The sequence below is a fragment of the Melopsittacus undulatus genome, chromosome 4 (assembly GCF_012275295.1).
Source record: "Melopsittacus undulatus isolate bMelUnd1 chromosome 4, bMelUnd1.mat.Z, whole genome shotgun sequence".
Taxonomy (NCBI): Eukaryota; Metazoa; Chordata; class Aves; order Psittaciformes; family Psittaculidae; genus Melopsittacus; species Melopsittacus undulatus.
In genome coordinates, this window is record NC_047530.1 from 54,170,361 (window position 1) to 54,190,680 (window position 20,320).

The 20,320-nt window shown below is 41.8% G+C and overlaps 1 protein-coding gene across 6 annotated transcripts in view; it reads left to right on the forward strand.

Moving 5' to 3' along the window:
- Positions 1–20,320, forward strand: part of DENND2B (DENN domain containing 2B) — a 179,056-nt gene that overhangs the window by 121,916 nt on the left and 36,820 nt on the right. For all 6 annotated transcript variants that reach the window (XM_031052650.2, XM_031052651.2, XM_031052649.2 and 3 more), the window contains 7 exons: positions 1,934–2,082; positions 4,770–4,985; positions 8,794–8,890; positions 9,835–9,879; positions 12,203–12,387; positions 13,072–13,181; positions 14,876–14,945. In XM_031052650.2, the coding sequence (XP_030908510.1) occupies positions 1,934–2,082; positions 4,770–4,985; positions 8,794–8,890; positions 9,835–9,879; positions 12,203–12,387; positions 13,072–13,181; positions 14,876–14,945 (872 nt within the window). The remainder of the gene's footprint in view (positions 1–1,933; positions 2,083–4,769; positions 4,986–8,793; positions 8,891–9,834; positions 9,880–12,202; positions 12,388–13,071; positions 13,182–14,875; positions 14,946–20,320) is intronic.

Genomic DNA, 20,320 nt, shown 5'->3' on the forward strand with positions numbered 1-20,320 from the left:
ATCTAGAGCTCTAGAATTTACAAGTAACAGAATTAATGTGCATTATCTATTTATTTTTCTTCCTACAGAAGGAATCAATCTACACTTGTAGCCTTAATTTTTTTAAGAACACTTGTGGCTTAAGGTTTACCCTGTTTGTTGCGTTCATCAAAAGGTCTGTCTTCAAAGTACACTGAATGTATTCTTCCTATGTGGCATGTGGACTGACTATGATGATAGAGCAGCCTCTAGAATCAGATTCCCTCTGGATGAAATAATAAGCTGTGATTGCCAATTCAAACATTCTTCAAGAGCAGCAACAGCTATTCAGGCTTCTAATTAAAACAAAGCTGAAACATTCACTGTTGTGCATATATATGGCTAGAAATCTTAGTATGATGTACTACCAAAGAGAAACTGTATTTTTAGTTGTTAATATGTGAACTTGCTAAGCAAAACCTCCTATGGCTACAACTGATGAATCAAGCAGCCTCATGCTTCCAGGCTTTACAATACAGTAGAAAACACAAGCTGCTTTTGTTTTCTTTTGTACACAAGAAAATGTCATTTTCTGTCTAGAACAAAAGAAAACTGGTAGTGAACTAGGTATTGCTCTCATTGAAAACACCTATGCCTCAACTGTCATCTCTGTAAAAGAGGTATTTTCCCTAACAGTGTGAATAATGATCTATGCTATAGCTTTCTGTCCTCAGTTCTTAACTGATTCAGTATGTAGTAAAATCTGAATTTCTTATATTTAATAGCTTTTATTGCAATATATTCTGTACTAAATGCATGAGTTTTAGAGTCATCTTTAGATATAAAACCAAAATCAAATTGGTTCAAAAGCTTTGACCTTCCTGCATGTTTCAATTTTCTGCAAATTCAGATTTTATATTTGACTAGATCACTTTTGGGGTGATGATTTTCTGTGTAAGATGATTGAAAAACTGGAAGGACCCTGTGTTCAAATGACCTGAAGCTCTAAACCAGTTGCTGCTTATGAACTGGCTGAAGAAATGGATACAAATTGTTTATTTCACTGATGGCACTTATTCATCTTCATGCTTCTCTGTTCAGTGAAAGGTTTAGAGAGATCAGGAGTTTCAAGAAGATGGTGGCTTATTCCACTAGTTCTTAGCTGATGAAGTGTATTGGATCACATTTAAATCTGGACAATAAATTTTGGGCCTGTTTTTCAGATGTTATAAATCTAAATTTTGCAGTCTGCTTGTTGATTTATTTTTCATTTATGTCATATTTAGTGATAAACTCTTCAAGCCTCTCTGTATTACTGGCAGGATGAGTTTCCTTCTGGGAGATATTAATTCAATATAAACTGAAATGAAGAGCTGCTTAATTAGAAGGCATGATCTGTTTTAAAGGACACTTTGAGGATGCAGTATGGTTGGGGCAGAAATCTTCCCTCATCTTTTACGTTTCCAATATTCTCTCTTGGCACTGCTGAGCTGAAGTGTTTGTTCTTTCTCTGCCTTCTCTCAGGGGAAGAGAAAGATGAAGGTAGCATCAAATAAACGTTGTCTTATTGTGTGTAAGGGTGGTATGTTGAGAACAGTTATTTATTGGTATTCATTTCACCCTGTGAGTGGCTGCTATAGATTTATAAAATCTACTGATAGACTTTAAAGTAGTTATGTGCCTTAACTTTTATGTATCAATAAATTTCCCACAGCTGCAGATGCTCAGAAGCACATCTTGTGAAATCTTTGCATTTTATTAAAGAAACCAAAAAACAGTAAAATAAAAAACCCAAAGAAACTTGTCAACCTCATAGCCAAGCTCTCCTCCAAACGCTTCCAGCTGCAGCTAGAGGGATGAGTCATGCTGAAAGCTGAGGAGCTTTTCTAACAGCCTTTCACTTGGTTCACATGATTTTTTTTAACTCTACATTCCTGTCTGTTTTTCTTTTCTTCAAACAACCCAAAACGTGCAGGCGAGTCACCCAAGGAAAACCCATACGAAGACGTGGAGCTGAAAGGCCGTCACGCGGGCCGAAAACCTCATCAGCTCTCCGAGAATTCCCTAGATTCTTTGCACAGGATGTGGACGCCGCAGGACAGGAAATACACATCACCTCCCCAGGTAACGCCGGTCTTTCTGGGCTTGAGGCTTGTTTAAAGCTTTAGTAAGAAAATCAGTTGTGGCATAAGAGCAAGAGCAGTTGTACCGCACGAGAAAGGGTATCTGGAAAAGGAGTACAATCAGATGCATAAATCGTTGCTGGGAATGCTCTTGGCAGCTGTGGCTCAGCTTCTCAGCACTGTGCTGCTGAAGCTGATGGCTCTTTGTGCTGGGCTGCAGCCTGATGAGTTTCAGCAGAATCCTTCCACCAGTTGTTGTGAGCTGAATCTGGCCCTAAGTTATCTGTATGGCTGCATCAGTTTGGGAATTGCCTCTGCACTTGCTGCTGGGCTTTTAGTTGTAAAAAGCTGCTTGGCTTTAGGAAAGGAAAAGTCAGCTGCTTTATCTTGTCCATGTATTGTTGTGTGTGGCCTATGGTGACTTTGCTTATGTGAAGTGCATAGCGTGGCATGTTTTATTGTAACATGGTGAAGGCCAAGTATGCCCCCCCCCATAAATGAATAATAAAATAATCAGAAAAACATGAGTGCCTGCATTTAACAAGGCTGTATAAGTTGTGTTTACAGCATAAAGCAAAGACCTGGAACTCTGCAGACTTTCCATTTTGTGGTGAATTTTCCAAAGCAGTCTGTTTTTTGTGAAAGCTGTGCAATGCCAGGTTGCTTTGTTGTTTATGGGATCATTGTGTTCATAAGGAAGAATATAAATTTCATCTCATACTTAATTTTGAGGTTCAAAACGCCTTTTAAAAGAACTTCATTTTGCACTGAATCAATAGAAACTTTGCAGTTGAGCGAAAAGGTCGCAATAACTTACAGTTTTGTCTTGTAAAGAGACCTAGAACAAAACTGATTATATCTTTTTTCACTTTTTTTTATGTGAATGTGTGCATCACAGTCCAAGAGACAAAAGAAGCATCACCAGGGTTCTTAGTATGCACCTAACACATCATTTATAAAACAGGAGTGGTTTGAGCAAAGCTGCTGAAAAGGGGACAAGTGAAAAGTAATAACTGGGCAGAGTAAGGAGAAACAGAAACTGCAGCCATGAAGACAACTGGTAGTAAGAAACATTCTATGCATAACAGTTCTTTTCAGCAGGAATTCAACAAGAACTGTGTAGCATCTAGAGGATCCAACAGGGTTTATGATTAGGGTAGGAACCATATAGGTCTGCAGTAAGATACTGTCCCTTGTTTTCTGTTTTACACAGGGTGACCAAAGAATACAGAGATTAAAATGAATACTGTAAAGTTGCTCAGTAAATAAGCCATCTCTGGTATATTTGCAACAGGGCTATCTTTATTTTGGTAGCTTCTATTTGAAATGCTGCCAGGAGTTTCCTGCCAGGAGTCTGTCCTGCCATAGTTGTGCTGTCACTGTGCTGATATTTAAAGCCAAGAGATACTAAGAGCAGGTCAGCTATGGGCCTGGGTAATTCTCTAATGACCAGAAATAGAAAAGTCTCAATTTCCTGAAGAATGGAGGCTTTGGCAACGATTTATCGCCCAGTTTTCCATCATAGCAACATAGCTGGATTAGCAACCTTACTTTTCAGTCATGGATGATGGTAAACAAGATGGAAGAGATCAGAAGGTCAGCAGTGTTTCAACTATCATCTCCAAAAAGGATTCCTTTCATTAAAGTATAGACTGCTGCAGATTTTCCTGGCACGCTAACCTGGGTTAAGCAGAGGCCTCTGAAACACTGGCTTGTGGTCATTTGGAATCCCACTATGTCTTCTTCTCTCCCATTCATCAGGTTTTGAAGTCATCAGATATAAAAATAACGTTTTATTGATGACATAGTTGTGATGCAAACTCCACACCTACAGAGACACCTATGCTTAATCCCAGATAGTACGGTGCTGTTATAGTTAAGATCTCCAAGTAAAACAAATGGGTCATTTATTACTGCAGGTTTTTAACTTATAATACAAATAGAATATTAGTAAATGCCAGTTGACAGCTGTTTGATACACTGGTACTTTTTTCCTAGACATGCTGGTTAAGCTTCTTACAGTGTTTGTTCTCAGGAGGAGAAGGCAGTGACCTGGCCTTGCCAGCCAGCTGATCAGCCTTCCTAAGAGCTGGGCAAAGGTGCTCAAATGGCTGCTTCTAAAGAACCCCAGTTTTTAAAAGATAGCTGTTATTTGGTGCTTAATCCTGTCAGTGAGATTGTTCCCTTTCCACCTGCTGTAAGTTTTGTATTTTAAATGGAATTCTTTGGAAATGTGGGACTGGGTAACCATACTTCTGTACATTGGCAGATCTTAAAACTGCTTAACATCACAGATATAGAACAAGCTTGATTTTCTACCTTTTCTCTAAGAAAATAGCAGCTTCTATGTAGTTGCTCTTGATTTTCATTGCTGCAAGTGAAAGAGATGGATCAAGTCAGTGTTCTGATGTCAGCTAAGCCTTTAAAATAGGCTTGAATGCTCATAAAGTTGATGTGATGTGGGAAGTGCACCAAAGCCAACAGTACTATTGTTTTCTTTGAAATTTGAAGTGTTAGTTATTGACCCCTGCCCCTTCATTTTGACCTTAAAACCTCACTTTGCACATAACCCGCAGAGGAGTATCTCACCTGGCATGATGTCATTGTGTAGCCACCACCACTCACAAAGACCTACTTCTGCACTGTTACTGTGGAGGGGAAGAGCTCAATCTGTTCTTGTTCCTGTAGCTACCTTCGAAGCCCAGCAGCCAGTCTCTACGCATCAGCAACTGGTCAGAAAGGAAGAGCCACCGCTTGCCACGGCTGCCCAAGCGGCACAGCCATGATGACATGCTTCTGCTGGCTCAACTTGGCATTCCCTCCTCCCCTTCCAGCATCAACGAGGATAGCCTGAGTACCGCAAGTGAGCTGCTGTCCACACGGCGGGCCAGGAGGATCCCAAAGGTACTCGCAGGGCTATCAGAGTTACCCTGAGGATAGGTCACCTGTCTGCAGAAGCTTGCACTATCTAGCCTTTAGACAACACTGAAAGGTTTTTGGGTTTTGTATCCTAAAGGAAAGTTGAGATCAAGACAGAAACCGTCACTCTCAGGAGCCAAGACATACTCCTTTTTCACATGTAGTCATACTGTGAAAATCCCTTCTTTAGAAGTGGGCAACTGCCCTGATTCAAAAGTAGCAAATATCTCATTGCCATCCTGTGCAGAGTTGATTTTAAGCCAATTCTGTTTTCCAGACTTCACTTTAAGCTCTGTGGACAAGAGCATAACTCTATGATTTTGAATCGGTGATGGCCAAGCATTTATAACATGCAGCAGCATCTGAAGTTATTTTTTTCTCCCCATCATTTCTTTACTGGTCTCAGGAAAATAACAACTATTGGCCTAATATGTTTTCCTTCATTTACTCATAAGCCACCCTATCCCAATAACACTGTTGTCTTGATAGATTTGAAGCAAAAACTAATTTTCCATTTTTCAAGGAGTTTTCCAATTCAAAATGGGATGTGAAAACATCCCAAGCCACCAGACAACAGCAAAAGAAACCAACAAACCTCTTCTGGTACAATAGCAACAGAGAGAACTGCCAATATATTTATTTTTGGCTTATGAACAAAGTTAATTTTTATTGTATATTCAGCTCTTTCCTATTCTCATTAGAGAGTATATTTTAAAGTACATGACTGTGAGTACTGTGAGTAGAGGGAGATTTTTATGCTCTTGTCTGTTAGTCTAAAACTCTGCTTAAGGAGGAAATTAATCCTACTTCCTTAGTATTTACTATATTTTTACTTTCTTGGAATATACTACTGCACAAATGAGCATACATCTGTGAAGGATTCTACAGAATAACTTGCAGAGTAGCTTGGTTTTGAGTAGAACTTGGACAGATTTGATGTTAGTTTTGTAGTCAATATTTATTTATTTATTTATTTATTTGTTTAAATTTAAGTGACAGATGTTCTCCTTATATGAAATTATGCTTTCTGCATATGGATGTTAATAGTTCTATCATAAATCTCATAATTAATTATCATTCATTATCTCATAATTAATTGTTATAATTATCATAATTGTAATAAATAGCAATCTCTGGTTTTGACCACTGTACCTCCTAGAATCACACATTACTGGAGAATAGCTCTTTTTCTTTCTCAGCCAAACAACTATAAGAGGCCTACAGGGATGCTGGGGAGGGACTATTCATTAGGGACTGTAGTGACAGGACAAGGGGTAACGGGTTGAAACTTAAATAGCAGAGGTTTAGATTGGGTCTAAGGAAGAAATTCTTTACTGTGAGGGTGCTGAGGCACTGGAATGGGTTGCCCAGGGAGGTTGTGAATGCTCCATCTCTGGTGGTGTTCAAGGCCAGGTTGAATGAAGCCTTGGGTGATATGGTTTAGTGTGAGGTGTCCTTGCCCATGGCAGGGGGGTTGGAACTGGATGATCTTAAGGTCCTTTCCAACCCTAACTCTTCTATGATTCTATGATAGTTATTGGAGAGAAAAGCTTGAACCTGAGAAACTCCTGTTCTGTACCCCACCAGTGATGCTTTCTGAAGCAATAGCCAAATGCTTTAAACATCTGGGCTTTCTGTATTTTACCCTCATTGAAGTAGCTCCAGCAGACAATCCCAGCAAGGTCCCTCACTCCTGGTTCCCAATGCCTTGTTTAGTGCTTATGTTCAGCAGTTTCTGGCCTGGGGCATGTGCTGGAGCTGGCAAGGTTTCATTCTGCTGTCTCTGCCATGGTGCTGTGCAGGTTCCCAGTGGGCCAGGCACATGGCTGCAAGCAGAGAAGTTCCAGCTTACCCTTGCTGGTAGGATACACATGGCTCACTCAGCATGTAGAGGTAAATTCCCTAATCCTACTTCAAGCAGGAGAACCAGAAAGGACTTCAACACTTCACACTGCCTGTTCTGGGCCAGACCCTCTTCCTCTGTTGGAGGAATTGCATGAGTTTTTGTTCCAGTCTCGGCTCTGTTACTGACTTTCTACTGTGTCTTCAACAAATCAAGTTTCACTGAGTTTATTTCTCTCTGAAAGCTGAAGTAAAACAGCTTTTGTAAAATATATTACAGTTCTATGAGTAAAGCTGCTATGCAATGAAATATATTACTCATGACTCATAAAACTTTAGGAGGATTAATTGCTACAAATGTATGACTCTCCGGAAGTTATAATACTATGTTCAATTACAAATTCTTAGTAATCCCAACCTCTTGTTGAAGGCACTAAACAGGAGTTATCTCATTAATATTTTCCATCATCTCAGACTTTTTTTGGATAGACAGTCATTATCTGCAATAGCCCTCCTGAAGGAAGTCATAAAGATGCTTACCAGGAGTTAAAATTCTGTCTAGTGCTGATTCAAGCCAGCTAAAAGCAGCACTAGCAGCTAACTTCAAATATTTTCATGGATAAGGATAAGGTTGGAGACGGTAGATAAAGCACCTCTGATGTAAGGCAAGTACAGCACGAGCTGGAAAGGGGAGAGAGGGCAAGTCCATAAGTGCCGGATCCTCAGCTGATATATAGACTCAAAGATGCTTGTTCACTCTGCCTGAAAAGGCTTTGAAAAGTTACAGCTTTCTCCTTCTGTGCTCATTTGAATACACCAAAATCTCAGTTCAGAGAGATGTTAACACACGTTACTCTGACGCATTCAAAATGAAATATGACCTTAATGTTCATAAGACTTTAGTAAAGTTGGATATGATACTGTTACTTAGACAATGGAAGTGAAGACAGAAACAGTGGCATAGAGAAAGAGGTGGTAGAGGATAACAGCTACTTTTAAGTCCCCAGATTCGCTGTGCTTTTATTGAAGATGTCAACAAGATTTTCAAAAATGGAATTTACGTTTCTGAGTTACTTAATAATTTTTAAAATATAGGCATAGGTAAAGAAGCAAGCTTCAAAATAAGTGATTCAAATAAATGGGATTCAAAATAAGAGAGATAAATGCATTTTGATTTGGCTTCAGTGTGCACTTAGAGATCAGAAAGCTAACCATATCCTGGGCTGCATCAAAAGGAGCATGACCAGCAGATCGAAGGAGGTGATCCTGTCCCTCTACTCTGCTCTTGTGAGACCTCACCTGGAGTATTTTGTGCAGTTCTGGTGTCCTCAACATAAAAAGGACATGGAACTGTTGGAACAAGTCCAGAGGAGGCCACGAGAATGATCAGGGGACTGGAGCATCTCCTATATGAAGACAGGCTGAGAAGGTTTGGGCTGTTCAGCCTGGAGAAGAGAAGGCTGCGTGGAGACCTCATAGCAGCCTTCCAGTATCTGAAGGGGGCCTACAGGGATGCTGGGAAGGGACTCTTCATTAGGGACTGTAGTGATAGGACAAGGGGTAATTGGTTAAAACTTAAACAGGGGAAGTTTAGATTGGATATAAGGAGGAAATTCTTTACTGTAAAGGTGCTGAGGCACTGGAATGGGTTGCCCAAGGTAGTTGTGAATGCTCCATCCCTGGCAGTGCTCAAGGCCAGGTTGGACAGAGCTTTGGGTGACATGGTGAGGTGTCCCTGCCCATGGCAGGGGGGTTGGAACTGGATGATCTTAAGGTCCTTTCCAACCCTAACTATTCTATGAATCTATGACTCAATGATTTTGAAATAGTAAAGGCTTTGGGGGTTCAGCTGACCTGTTATTTATGATCAAATTCTTTGTTTGGATAGATAAATTAAAAGTTTCCTTAAAAGTGTTTGGTCTTACTGATTCCTCATCTTTTTATTTTGCAGCTTGTCCAAAGGATCAATTCCATCTACAGTGCAAAAAGAGGGAAAAAAAGACTGAAAAAACTTTCTATGTCCAATATTGAGACAGCGTCCCTACGAGGTATGACACAAGCATTGTGGTTCAGTGAATCCATTTGAATGTTACAGGATTAACAGGATTCCCTTTTTTCATACACATCTGCCCTGGGGTCTGCTTCATTTAGAACTTTCCTCTGCAAACAGTGATAACTTTTGGTCTGCAGGGGGGGGAATAGAGATGAGCTAAATATAAGTGAGATTCTCAGCATTGTCTATCCTGTTTATCCCATAATCAGCTAGAATATTCAGCTGCTTTTTAGTTCACTTTTTGAGTAATTTGCATCCTTAAATTTTGTTCAAAATTTACAGTTTTGACCCTGTAATTCATTCATGCTTTTTCCTGGCATGTGAAAGTAACTCACACTGTGCTTCAGGCTGCTTCTGAAAAAGCAAGAGCCAAAAAGAAATTCAGGCCATGTTTGTAGTAGGAGCACAATAGAGCGTCAATGGGAGTTCACCCCAGAAATAGATCTTACTATAAGCATACTTTTACACATTACTCTTTTTCAGTTTGGTGAGTTCTGGTGACTGAAAATGTTACCTAGCAGACAAAGCTCATAAGGCTTACTTTGGCTTCTGAAACACTGAATAGCTTTTACTCAAAATAATTAAAGTCTGAAAAAGGAGTGAAAGGGTTAAAATCCATTTTTTAAATAGCACATTCATCTTTGTGGCTTAGCATAGATGTGGGTTCAGTGGAACCAGTTGCTGTAAAGGAGAATGAATTTTGCACTTTCATTAAAATAAAGCTCTTATTCTCAAGTAAAATTGAAACTTAATCTGAGGAAAACACAATCTAAGGAGCCATTAAAACTGTTTTGTTTCAAGTTACTTAAAACTGAGGAGAGATCATGTGTGGATCACAAGGCTCAGTGGGAGATATGATTTTTCCCAGTTTCACCGCAGTCAACTAAGTTTATGTTTGCTTTGGTTTTGCATTAACTGATCCCTCTATCTCCTCTGCAGATGAGAACAGTGAGAGTGAGAGTGACTCAGATGACAGGTTTAAAGGTAAGGGATCAGTCTTCAATAACTTCTAGTCAGCCACTGTCACAGACTTCAGCAGTGTACCTTCTCCTGCTACTGCATGTTATTCCTTTCTATGATGCCCTGTATTTGTCCTGTATTTTCCTTCCTGAACTATGCTAACTCCATTCCTGCAGAGCTCACAAAGTTTCCAACACAGGAGCATGAATGTGGAAAGCAAGGACAAAATGAGCTGTGAGGATCTAAGAAGGATTTGGCAACTGTGTCATATAATGAAGAACAGGACCTTTGATAGTTTCGTTTTGTCAGCCACTCCACAGATGCTGATGTTTTCCAGACTGACTACTGGGTGCAAACTTAGAGGGATGAGATTGGATAAATATGCTCTCTTCTTACTCATACAATGCTCTAAGTGGTTACTGCTAACTGCTGTTGGAGGTCAGATTCTGGGTCTGATCCAGCATAATGGTTCTTATAGTCTTTTATAGGTCTGCAGTCTTGAAATTGTAGAAATTCTTTTCTCAGTGCACAGCACCTGCACAAACTCTGCTTGAGCCAGGCCACTGAGTTAGTCACTCATATTCAAAAGTCTTGATACACAGAGAGAACTATAAAAAAATTGAAGACAACAATAACAGATTTTATTACTAGAACCCCATCATGTTGTTCGTAAATGAAGGGGAAAACCCAAGAGTGCAGAGCTGTGGTTAAAAGATAAGGGCAATCATTTGTGTCTATCAATCATTTGTGTCTATCGACTGCAGATGTCACCTGCTTACTGTTCATGCAGGAAAACTTGCTGGAAAAAAGTTGTCTTAGGGAAAAAGGTTTGTTCCAGATCGGTGGTGGCAAGACCACCCAAACCCAGCTGTATACAGCATTGTAGTGTGATGTGTGGAAAAAGACTCACTGCTCTCTTGTAGACAGGTGCTAGCCCAAAAGCACTGTTCAGTTCTGTTTCTCTTTGTGTCAAAAAATATAGGGGCTCTTTTCACCCACAGCCCATGAAAGAAGACAGACAGGGCCTGGACTCTCTATTGTTACTGAGAGAATATTCTGATTTCACTGGAAACTTGGAAGCATTTACCCTGTTGTGGAATGGAGGGTCTTCATTCTGATGACTGCCTGACTGCTCCTGTGTGACCTTACTTTTGCATTGATACTTTCAGAGCATCCTGAGTCAAAGATCCAGTTGTCACTTGTGGCAAGACAGAATTCATTGGGTCCCCAGGTGTTGGGGTGGGGTGAGCTCTTCATTTCATCTTGTGCAGATATGAAGCAGTGGCCAGCAGTGTGCAGCTACGTCAAGGCAGGACAAGGCAGGTTATTTCTTGGGATTTAGCTTCCCTAGCTGCGCAGTTGCATCAAGACCCAAGTGCTTTATCAAAATAATTGTTATGTTTGGTGTTGAACATATTGATGACAGCTGGTCATCAAGGGGTTTCCCTTTCTGTCTCTCAATTAATTACTGCTGGGATCAAGTGCTCCTCACATCTTATTTCCCTGCCAAAAGGGACAGCCTGCCTTTTGCAAACTGGGCAGTGTCAGTGAACATAGCCTTAAGGGATTGACATGTGCTGCTGATGATTCATTTGCTGTTGCATTGAGATGCTGGTGTGAAGAGGTGGGAAAGAACGTGTAGGAAGCAGGTTTTACTTAGCTGTTTTCACTTTCTGGTCTACCAGAACTGATAATGATACTACTGACTAGTCTGCCACAGGTGTCTAGTGACAAGTCACTGGATCAAGGCATATCTTTGAATCAGGACTGGATGTGACCATGAACCTAAGACTGCCCCTCAGTTGAACTGGAACAAGCAAAGAGCTCCCGCAGGAGGCAATTTACACATTTTCCCTGCACGGACTAAGCCTGTGCTGTAGAAAGGGAGAAAATACTTCGTGGTTCTTAGCATGAAGATGTGCTAAGAAGTGACAGGTCAGAGAACTGCGTTTCACCAATGTAAACCAGGTCTAAGTCAGGCCTAAGATGTGTCACCCTGGAGACCCCAGGCCATTTGCAGAACCCACATAAGGGCTTACAATCTAGTTTTATGTGAAAAGAAAAAGTAGACCTTCGGCAGGATAAGTTATGAACTGCAAATTATTTCAGTGGTTTAGTGTTGCATCACTTCAGTACTTGGAGAGAGTTCTGATTTATAGATGCAGTTAGTGAGCGAGACTACAGTATGGAGGTTTGCGTTTGAAAGGAGAACATGCTTGGAATAATACACTGGCAAATTGAAAGTGAATTTTGTGAATGGCTGTGGCTGTGTATGTGTACACATACACATTACAGTCACAGGTAATGATCTGTCTTCTTTTCTCCTTTGTTTTTTCCCCAATGCTAGCTCATACCCAGCGTTTAGTACACATCCAGTCAATGCTGAAGAGGGCTCCAAGTTATCGAACCCTGGAACTGGAGCTGATTGAGTGGCAGGAACGGGAGTTATTTGAGTATTTTGTGGTAGTGTCGCTGAAAAAGAAGCCCACTAAAAACACTTACCTCCCAGAAGTGACCTATCAGTTTCCCAAGGTAAAAGAAGAACTCTAATGTACAGTTCATTCTAAGATCAGTAAGGTGAATAAGTGGGGAATTTAATATAAAACTCTTTTTTTAAAAGGAGATAATCATTCAGCTTTCATAATTGTTAGAAAGTAACCTGTTACCAAGTGAAGGGTATAGAGAAGATGACTGAAAGCTTTCCCTGTTTATAAGTTTAGCTTTTCCTGTGCTGGAGAGTTTGGCCTGACAGTAGCTGCTTTAAAAAGTCGTTTAAATTCAGTTTCTAAATACTGAACTTTTAACTCATTTTGGCTGTATTAGGTTTTGTTCTAAAATCACTGAAGTCAATGGAAAAACTTTTGCCTATCTGTGGCATTCCTCTTGTGCTCTTCCAGCAGGAAGGAATTTGAGTTAGGACTGTGTTTTAAGTGGCCATTGTGCAACAGGGGAGTTTAGGCAATTTTAAAAGAAAAACCAAACACAGAAACAATCAATCAAACAAAAACCACACCAAAAACAACCCAGCAGTGATTATCTGTGTTGTACTAGCATCTACAAGCCTGTCCTGGGGTCGTGCCTCACTCTGACATGCACAAGTAAGAACTAGCTCATGGGCCCTTGCTGTTCAGAGCTCATTAATAGCCCTGCTCCTGAGAGGTGCTGTGAAGCTGGCACTAACAGTAACTGACTGAACCTCAATTTTCTCCCCTGCAGCTTGAAAGACCAACCAAGCAGATGCGTGAAGCAGAGGAGCGCCTTAAGGCTATTCCTCAGTTCTGCTTTCCTGATGCCAAGGACTGGCTCCCTGTCTCTGAATACAACAGGTAAACCCTCTGGTGCTCCTCTGCTGCAGTGCTGATGGAGAGCATCTGGAGCAGGCACAGACTCACTGATGCCCAATTAAGGAAGCAGCAGTTTGAGTTCTGGACACTGCAGCCTCAAGCAGCTGTAGTTAATCTTTTTTAAGTTCTGTATTAGTTTTCTTCCTTTTCTCCCCACCTCACAGGCCTGTGCAGCTGAGGGGAGGAGATCCGAAGGTTACTTCCAGTGTTAAACCCAAAAGCAGAAATGGGATTATTTAAAATACACCCGTTCTACCTGGCCTTGAACAGTGTCAGGGATGGGGCATCTACCACCTGTCTGGGCAACCTGTGCTAACGTTTCACCACACTCACTGTAAAACATTTCTTCCTAATATCTAGCCTGAATCTATTCTCTTCCAGTTTAAAATCATTACCCCCAGTCCTATTGCAACAGGCCCTCCTAAAAAAGTTTGTCTCCATCTTTCTTAAAGCCCCCTCTAAGTATTGAAAGGCCCCATAAGATCTCCCCAGACCCTTCTCTTGTCCAAGCTGAACAGCCACAGCTCTGTCACACTGTCGTCATAGGAGAGATGCTTCATCTCTGTGCTCATTTTTGTGGCCCTCCCCTGGACCCTCTCCAAGAGGACCATGTCTTTCCTGTGCTGAGCACTCCAGAGCTGAACACAGTATTCCAGGTGGAGTCTCCTTGCCCTAGGATGCAAGGTGGCTTTTTAGGTCTGAGACAGGTAAATGAAGTAAGACCTGTTCAGAGTGTGTCTAGAGGGACTTTCAACGATGACAAGGAACTAGCTTTCACCTGCAGGAATTACTGCAGCCAAGAATATGTATGGAACTTTTAACTGGCTCACGTACGGCACACACATTACCATGTTCTGTTCTCTGTTGCATGGCTGTATTATTCAGTACGTGGAAGCACTTGAATAGTGAGTTATTGAAAACAATGAAGGAGAAGCTGACAACTGTTTGGCAACACTGGTATGAGAAGCACACAGGCCTGCCTACACAGCATTTCACCTCTTCTGCTGCTGCTCCCTTTCATGAGCCCATGTTTGTGAAGCAAGATATTCCTCCCATATATAATTATATAAAACCTGACATTCCAGCACAAAGAAAAAGTGGTTTATGTAATGTCATTTAATGCAGTCAGGAATGTTTATCAGTCTGGGTGCAAATTCACAGACCCATCCCTTTACCTGTGCTGTAATTATAGTCTCAAGCTCTGTTTTACTTCTCTGTCACAAATGTTACTTATCCTAGGCGGGGTTACAAAACTAGCTGGATTTTGGAAATCAGTGTTGTTTCTGGATTAGAAATTTTCTCTAATCTTGGAGAATCTAAGGTTCTCCCTTTAAGAATAAAGCACTAAAAGTTAAGGGAGATACAGCGTTTGAATAGTACCCTCCAAATCTGCTTCTTGCACTCCTTCTGCAGTAAAAGAGACTGCCATGTCACTGAAATCCAGCCCCCATCTCTTCTTACAAGAAGACAGCTAGGTTGTCCCCAGCTATGCAGATATTTTTGCCTACAGCTGATAGAATTTGTCCACAGAGTATTTCCAGATAATGGGCAGAGGGAGGGAAGACCCTCCAGTGGGTAGAGCCTCTCACTGGATACAGCAGTATCCCTTTCTAGATGGTTTGTCTCATAGCTATGCTGTTCTGATACTAAGACCTGGGCATCTTATTTTCTTCTAGTGAGACCTTCTCTTTCATGCTGACTGGGGAAGATGGGAGCCGGCGGTTTGGTTATTGCAGGAGGCTGTTGGTAAGTACATCAGCTTTGTCTCGAAACACAGAATTCTGTTAAACAGTGTTTCAAAACTATATTCTGAACTGTGAGGGTGTCTCTCATGGTTTTAAAAGAAAATGGAGTTACTCACTCTGAAATTTGGAAGCTCGAGTAAATAATTTGTAATGGCTGTCTCAGTCAGAAGCATCCCATCTTGTAGAAAATTCATAAGAATGTGAAAAGTTTCCTGTGTGAGCACTTACTTTTAAAATTCTTTATATTACGTGCTTTCAAGCAGAATCAGAAATACAACACTGCAAACAAAGGCAAATGTGGTATTCTAAACATTTGTAAATAATGTTTACCTCCTGGACAGCTGCTTACATCTCCAAAGTACTCTGCCAGCACTGCCTAATCAGTCTGCAGCAGGTCCATGAGGTAAGTAAGTAAGCCACCCTGCCAGGTTGGAGGACAGCAATGATTGGGAACATGCCACCGTAACTATTTGTTCAGGACCATGGAAGAAGCTGGTGTCAGTGCTGGGAAGTCTAGGTCCTCTGGCTTCTTTCCAGTTCTCATGACCAGGGATAGTTGAGGACAAGACTTAGACTATCAGTTTTATCTCATCACCTGGAAAATCACTGGTCACCCGACAAACTGAGAGCATGGCACTGTGTGTGTTGACGGAAGGACTGCACCAAGGTACAAAGTGTATTAAGGCAGGTGAAGCACAGTGCAAACGGATTATGCTGTCTGTCCTGCAGACCTACTGGATTGCAGCAAAGCGTAAAGCAGTTGGTTGTTCCTGCACTGGCCTGTGCTCATCACCTCTCGGATAGGTTTGGAGCTGGTTGTGAGTGACTAGGTGGAGAGCCACAGCTCCTGTGCTGTTCACATGACAGTTGTCTACACTTGGCTGGAGCGCTTATACAGGTATGGGATTCTGCAGGAGCCTTTTGTGTGCTCTCAGCAAAGTACATGTCTGCAGCAGCATTGCAGATTGTAAATAGTACCCTCTATCTAAGAGAGAGTGACACTGGCACTTTCCCCTTCCTTCCCTCTCTGGCATGGTTTCTCATCTTCCCAAGCAGGCACACCTGCCTTCAGTAGCTTTCAGTGGCTTTCAGTAGACAGAGCAACTTGCTGTCATTAGAACAGCATCCTCCATCCTGTGCGCTGCCTGTGCCTGACCCTGCTCTTTGTCTATGGTAAAGCTCCTTGTCGTGCAGACAGCAGATGCTCTGTCTGGGAGGTTTTGCTGTGTGTGGTTCCTCTATTTGTAAAAAGCTTCTTTTAAACCAACAGAACAGAAAACTTGTTTATCAGTTCTGTGGGTGGTATTTGCCACAGGTAGCAGCACAGAGACTCACTCTGTATATCCCAGTGTGTAAGTGTAGGCCACAACATGGTTTGTAGATGAAAACAAGATGTCAGTGTTGCAGTAAATCTGGGGTTGGTTGGGGTGATTCAGAGATAAGAGAGAGGAGCACCTAGAAGGTGTCCTTGCTGGTGTAAACAAGCATAACAAGATGTAGAGCAGCAGTACAATTCAATTACTTTTTAATGTGAGGTCATTTAAAAGGGTAATAAGGTATATTTGGGAAAAAAAACAACCAAAAACCTCAGAAAGTGTTGGCTAGAATGAAATCATGGAATGTTTGCACCACCAGGTAAAGGTGGTTTCAGACTTTTATATTTCTGGGAACATTGGCAAGTTTAGAATCATGCACAGAGCTTCCATTTGTGAAATGCAAACCAGTTGATCCTGGACCACACTGAGACTGAAGTAATCAGCAACAATAAAAAAGAAGTATGCACAGGAATGTTGAATTAGCTTGTCATTGAAGGACTACCATAGGCTTTTTTTTAACTCACTTAAGGCTCAGTGAAATCCACCCTTCATTAAAGGCAACATAAAAATAGAACACTGAGTTTCAGCTGATGCAAAAGATCTGTTAGCATAGTAGGAAATACTGGGAACAGAATTAAATCAATACTACATACTTTTATATAAATGGTGTTTTCTTTTTGGAGTTTGGAGATTGTTTTTGGCTATGGTAAAACTCAATCAACCAGATAGCAAAATATGGTTTTAAAAATGGGAAAAATAAGTACTTTTAAAGTCTAGCTAATTATTATAGTTATAAAGCTGATCTGCTGCTGTCCCAGGAGATCACTTAAATCAGGATGTTTCATCTGCTATCAAAACCTGACGTGTAGAAGCTGACATGGCTCATCTCACTGGTACAACCTACCCCTCAGGGGATGGAGAGTACTCCTGTACTTTACCAGTTTGTCCCTGTCTGGGGCCTTCTGAGAGCAAAACTGGTACAGTCTGGGGTTTAGAAATCTTGGAAGCTGCAGAGGAACATCTCAACATGCAAAAGTAGCAGAGATTTACTGTTGTTTGGATCCTGCAACCTCTTCCTGTACTGCTGGGAGAAATGGTGGAACTGGGGTTATTACCTGGAGAGCCTTCTCCATAGGGTTCAGTTGTGCTCACAAAGCGTAACAGTTTGTTGAACTCTGTAAATGCTGATGGTGGTGGGTGGAATACCCTCACTGACACGCACCTCAGTGTGGCATTTCTGCTCACAGTCACATCCATGCTTTTTGATTTTGTATACGCAAATATGAGTTTGTACAGCAACGAGGAGCAGGTAATTCTGCAGGCACTGTTTGTATGCAGAAGCTTGGGCTCTAAAACACATTTCTGTATGTGGCTGTTCAGTTTCCTGAGCAGTTTTTGAGAGATTCAGTCAGGGTGGCTCTGATGTCCAGGAGCACATGGCATCTCCTCCGGCTGGTGCCATTCCTGATCCACAGGTTGTGTCAAATCCAATCTAAGCAACCTTAATTTGGGAGCTATGTGCAGCTTCTGGCAAACATTAGAGAAAGGTGGGGCCACAGTGTATAATATAGAGCCATAAAATCATTACAAACTGCTCTGCTTCAAGACAAGCCAACTGCTGTGAGGCTAATTCCTCAGAAAATACTCCCCAGCTGTCCTGGCGAGCAGTGCTCTTGTAATACCCAGCTGGAGGTGTAACACCTTGCAGAGCACTTGGCAGTCCTCAGCTCCATGGCTGGATGGGCCAACCAGCCTGATCCTGGGGGGATGGATACCTGTGTCTTTGTGGAGGCTGGTGCTCCGAGTCCTTTGTTTATGAAACTATTACTGTTTGTCAGCCTTGCTCTCCTTTGGCGTGTTGTGATATGAACAAACTGCTCTACTTTTTCTTTCTTGCCTTCAAGTTTCATGTTCTTCCAGACCCCCTTTTTGGAGGGTGTGTGCTAAAACCCTGAAAAACTACCTCAAGGGATACAGTGACAATTATGTTCTGTTTGTACTGCAAATCCTGTGCAGTATCCCCTTTATATGTATTCACAGTGTTTTGTTTCATTTTGCAAGGGGGTTAGAATGGAATGTAACCTATTGTACCACAGCAAACAGTCTGCACTTCCATAGATAGCAAGTTTCCAGTTACATCTTCATACCTCCAAGGCAATCCTGTAAGAGCTTTCCTAGTGACTTGATGTAAAAGGAAATGGGCCTATATACAGTAGAGATATTAACTCTCACTACTAAGACATTTTGCTGCAAATAAGACATTTTTCTTTAATAACTCAGATTAATTTAACTTTCTTTCCCATGCTAATTAACCCATCAACTTGCTCAGCTCTTTTCTGTAGCAGTTCTTGGGCTGTGTCTCTGCAATATGCACATAGCAGCAGCAAAGATAACTTGAGCAGTTCCTGCTGAGGGCTTAGCCTCACCCCACCAGTCAAAGCCCTCTCCAGTGGACATTACAGTGCCCCCAGTGCTATATAGGGGCAGCAACCTGGACAGAGGCAGAAGGGAAAGCAAGAGCACAGGAACAGCAGGATCACACAGTAGGGAACAAAAAGAGGTGAAGCTGAGTGTTCCTTGTAAAATACCGATTTTTAACTTGATTTAGTGTAATAATTTTATTTTACTGATCACCTTGATTTAATACATTAAAAACTGCCTTCTAAAGGGTGTGACTGAAGTCTTAACTCTTTATCTGTGCAACCCCATAGGCTTGTGTGAGTAAGAGCTCAGTAGATACATAAGGATCACAGTGGTGAAAGCAGGCCATTTCTGCTGACAGAGCCTCAGCTTTGGGACCCACCGGGATTACTGGGAGGCCATGAATGGTCTCTCTGCAGCCCATTTCTATGGGTGTAAACAGCCAGAGAGACACCAGGCCTGTATTCTTTAGGAGATGCTTCAGTCCAGTGCAGCTGCTCAGCAGCCTGGGCTGTCAGGGACCTTATGGCAGGGATCCACAGCTGTGCCAGTCCCTGTCCCCAGGGAGTCATACTTTGTAAGCTGCTTTTTATGGGATCTTCATGAGCATCTTGGGCTTTACTGCTATGGGAGTTGCTGCAGATGCTGAGGGGTGCCAGTTACAGCTAGTGGGGCAATAATGGAGTATAAGATAACTGCATCCTCAAAACAGTGTCATGCAGTTCACTGCTGCAGCTGATTAATGGGAACAGTAGGAGACACACATAGAAACCATATAAGAGAGATATCTGAGAAGACCCAGTTCTCAGAGCAGAAAGTCTGACAATGCCAGGATTTCTTGGCTGGTAACTTTGTACTTGCATAAATAAGACTAAAACTCTCAGGGTCTGTTTCACTCTGTCTTATCTCTTTCTTCCTCTTCGCATAAGAAGTGCTCCTCCACCACTTTTCTAGGCTAAGATGAGTCAGCCCCAGGAGTCAGTGGAGGAGCAGGTGCCTGAACATGAAGTGTGTATGTTAAAATGAAAACCAGTTGTTAGGTGGGACTAGTTCATCCTGCACTTGCTGGGGCAGAAGAGAATTTGTTACACTGTGAAAGCAGCTTTTGTGGGATGAAGACTAATGTTTATGGAACTGAAAAATCTCATTGGAAAACCTTCTCTCCCCCTTGCTTCCTTCCCTCCATCCTGCTTCCCCCAAGCACCTTTGACAGCCCTGTGAGCATTGGGTGCTCAGGCATTAAAAGCTAATGGTTCACATACAACAAGATGACTTTTAGACAAGAGTTTTGGTTTAAAACACCCACAGTTTTCTCATGGTTTGAATTTGGATTTTCCCTAACAAGGAATCAAGAGTTGCCACAGCAGCTGGCTTGTGACCGACGTATTCATTTTAGGCTCCTAACGTTTGAATTGTTCCGATTCCTGACAGCATTAAGGAGCATCTCTGTTCTGGGTATGTTGGCTGCTGGTGAGGCTAGGGCTTGTGTGGCTATGAGGATGTGACTAGTTAGGCTTAAGAGAGTTTAAAGGAGTGGTGATCTGACCTGACAAAATAGCCTGCAAAACTGTTTCTCAGTCTCTGCTGAGATCTGTCGCTGTTTAAATTAAGCCAGTAACAAAAGAGCAGACTACCCAAG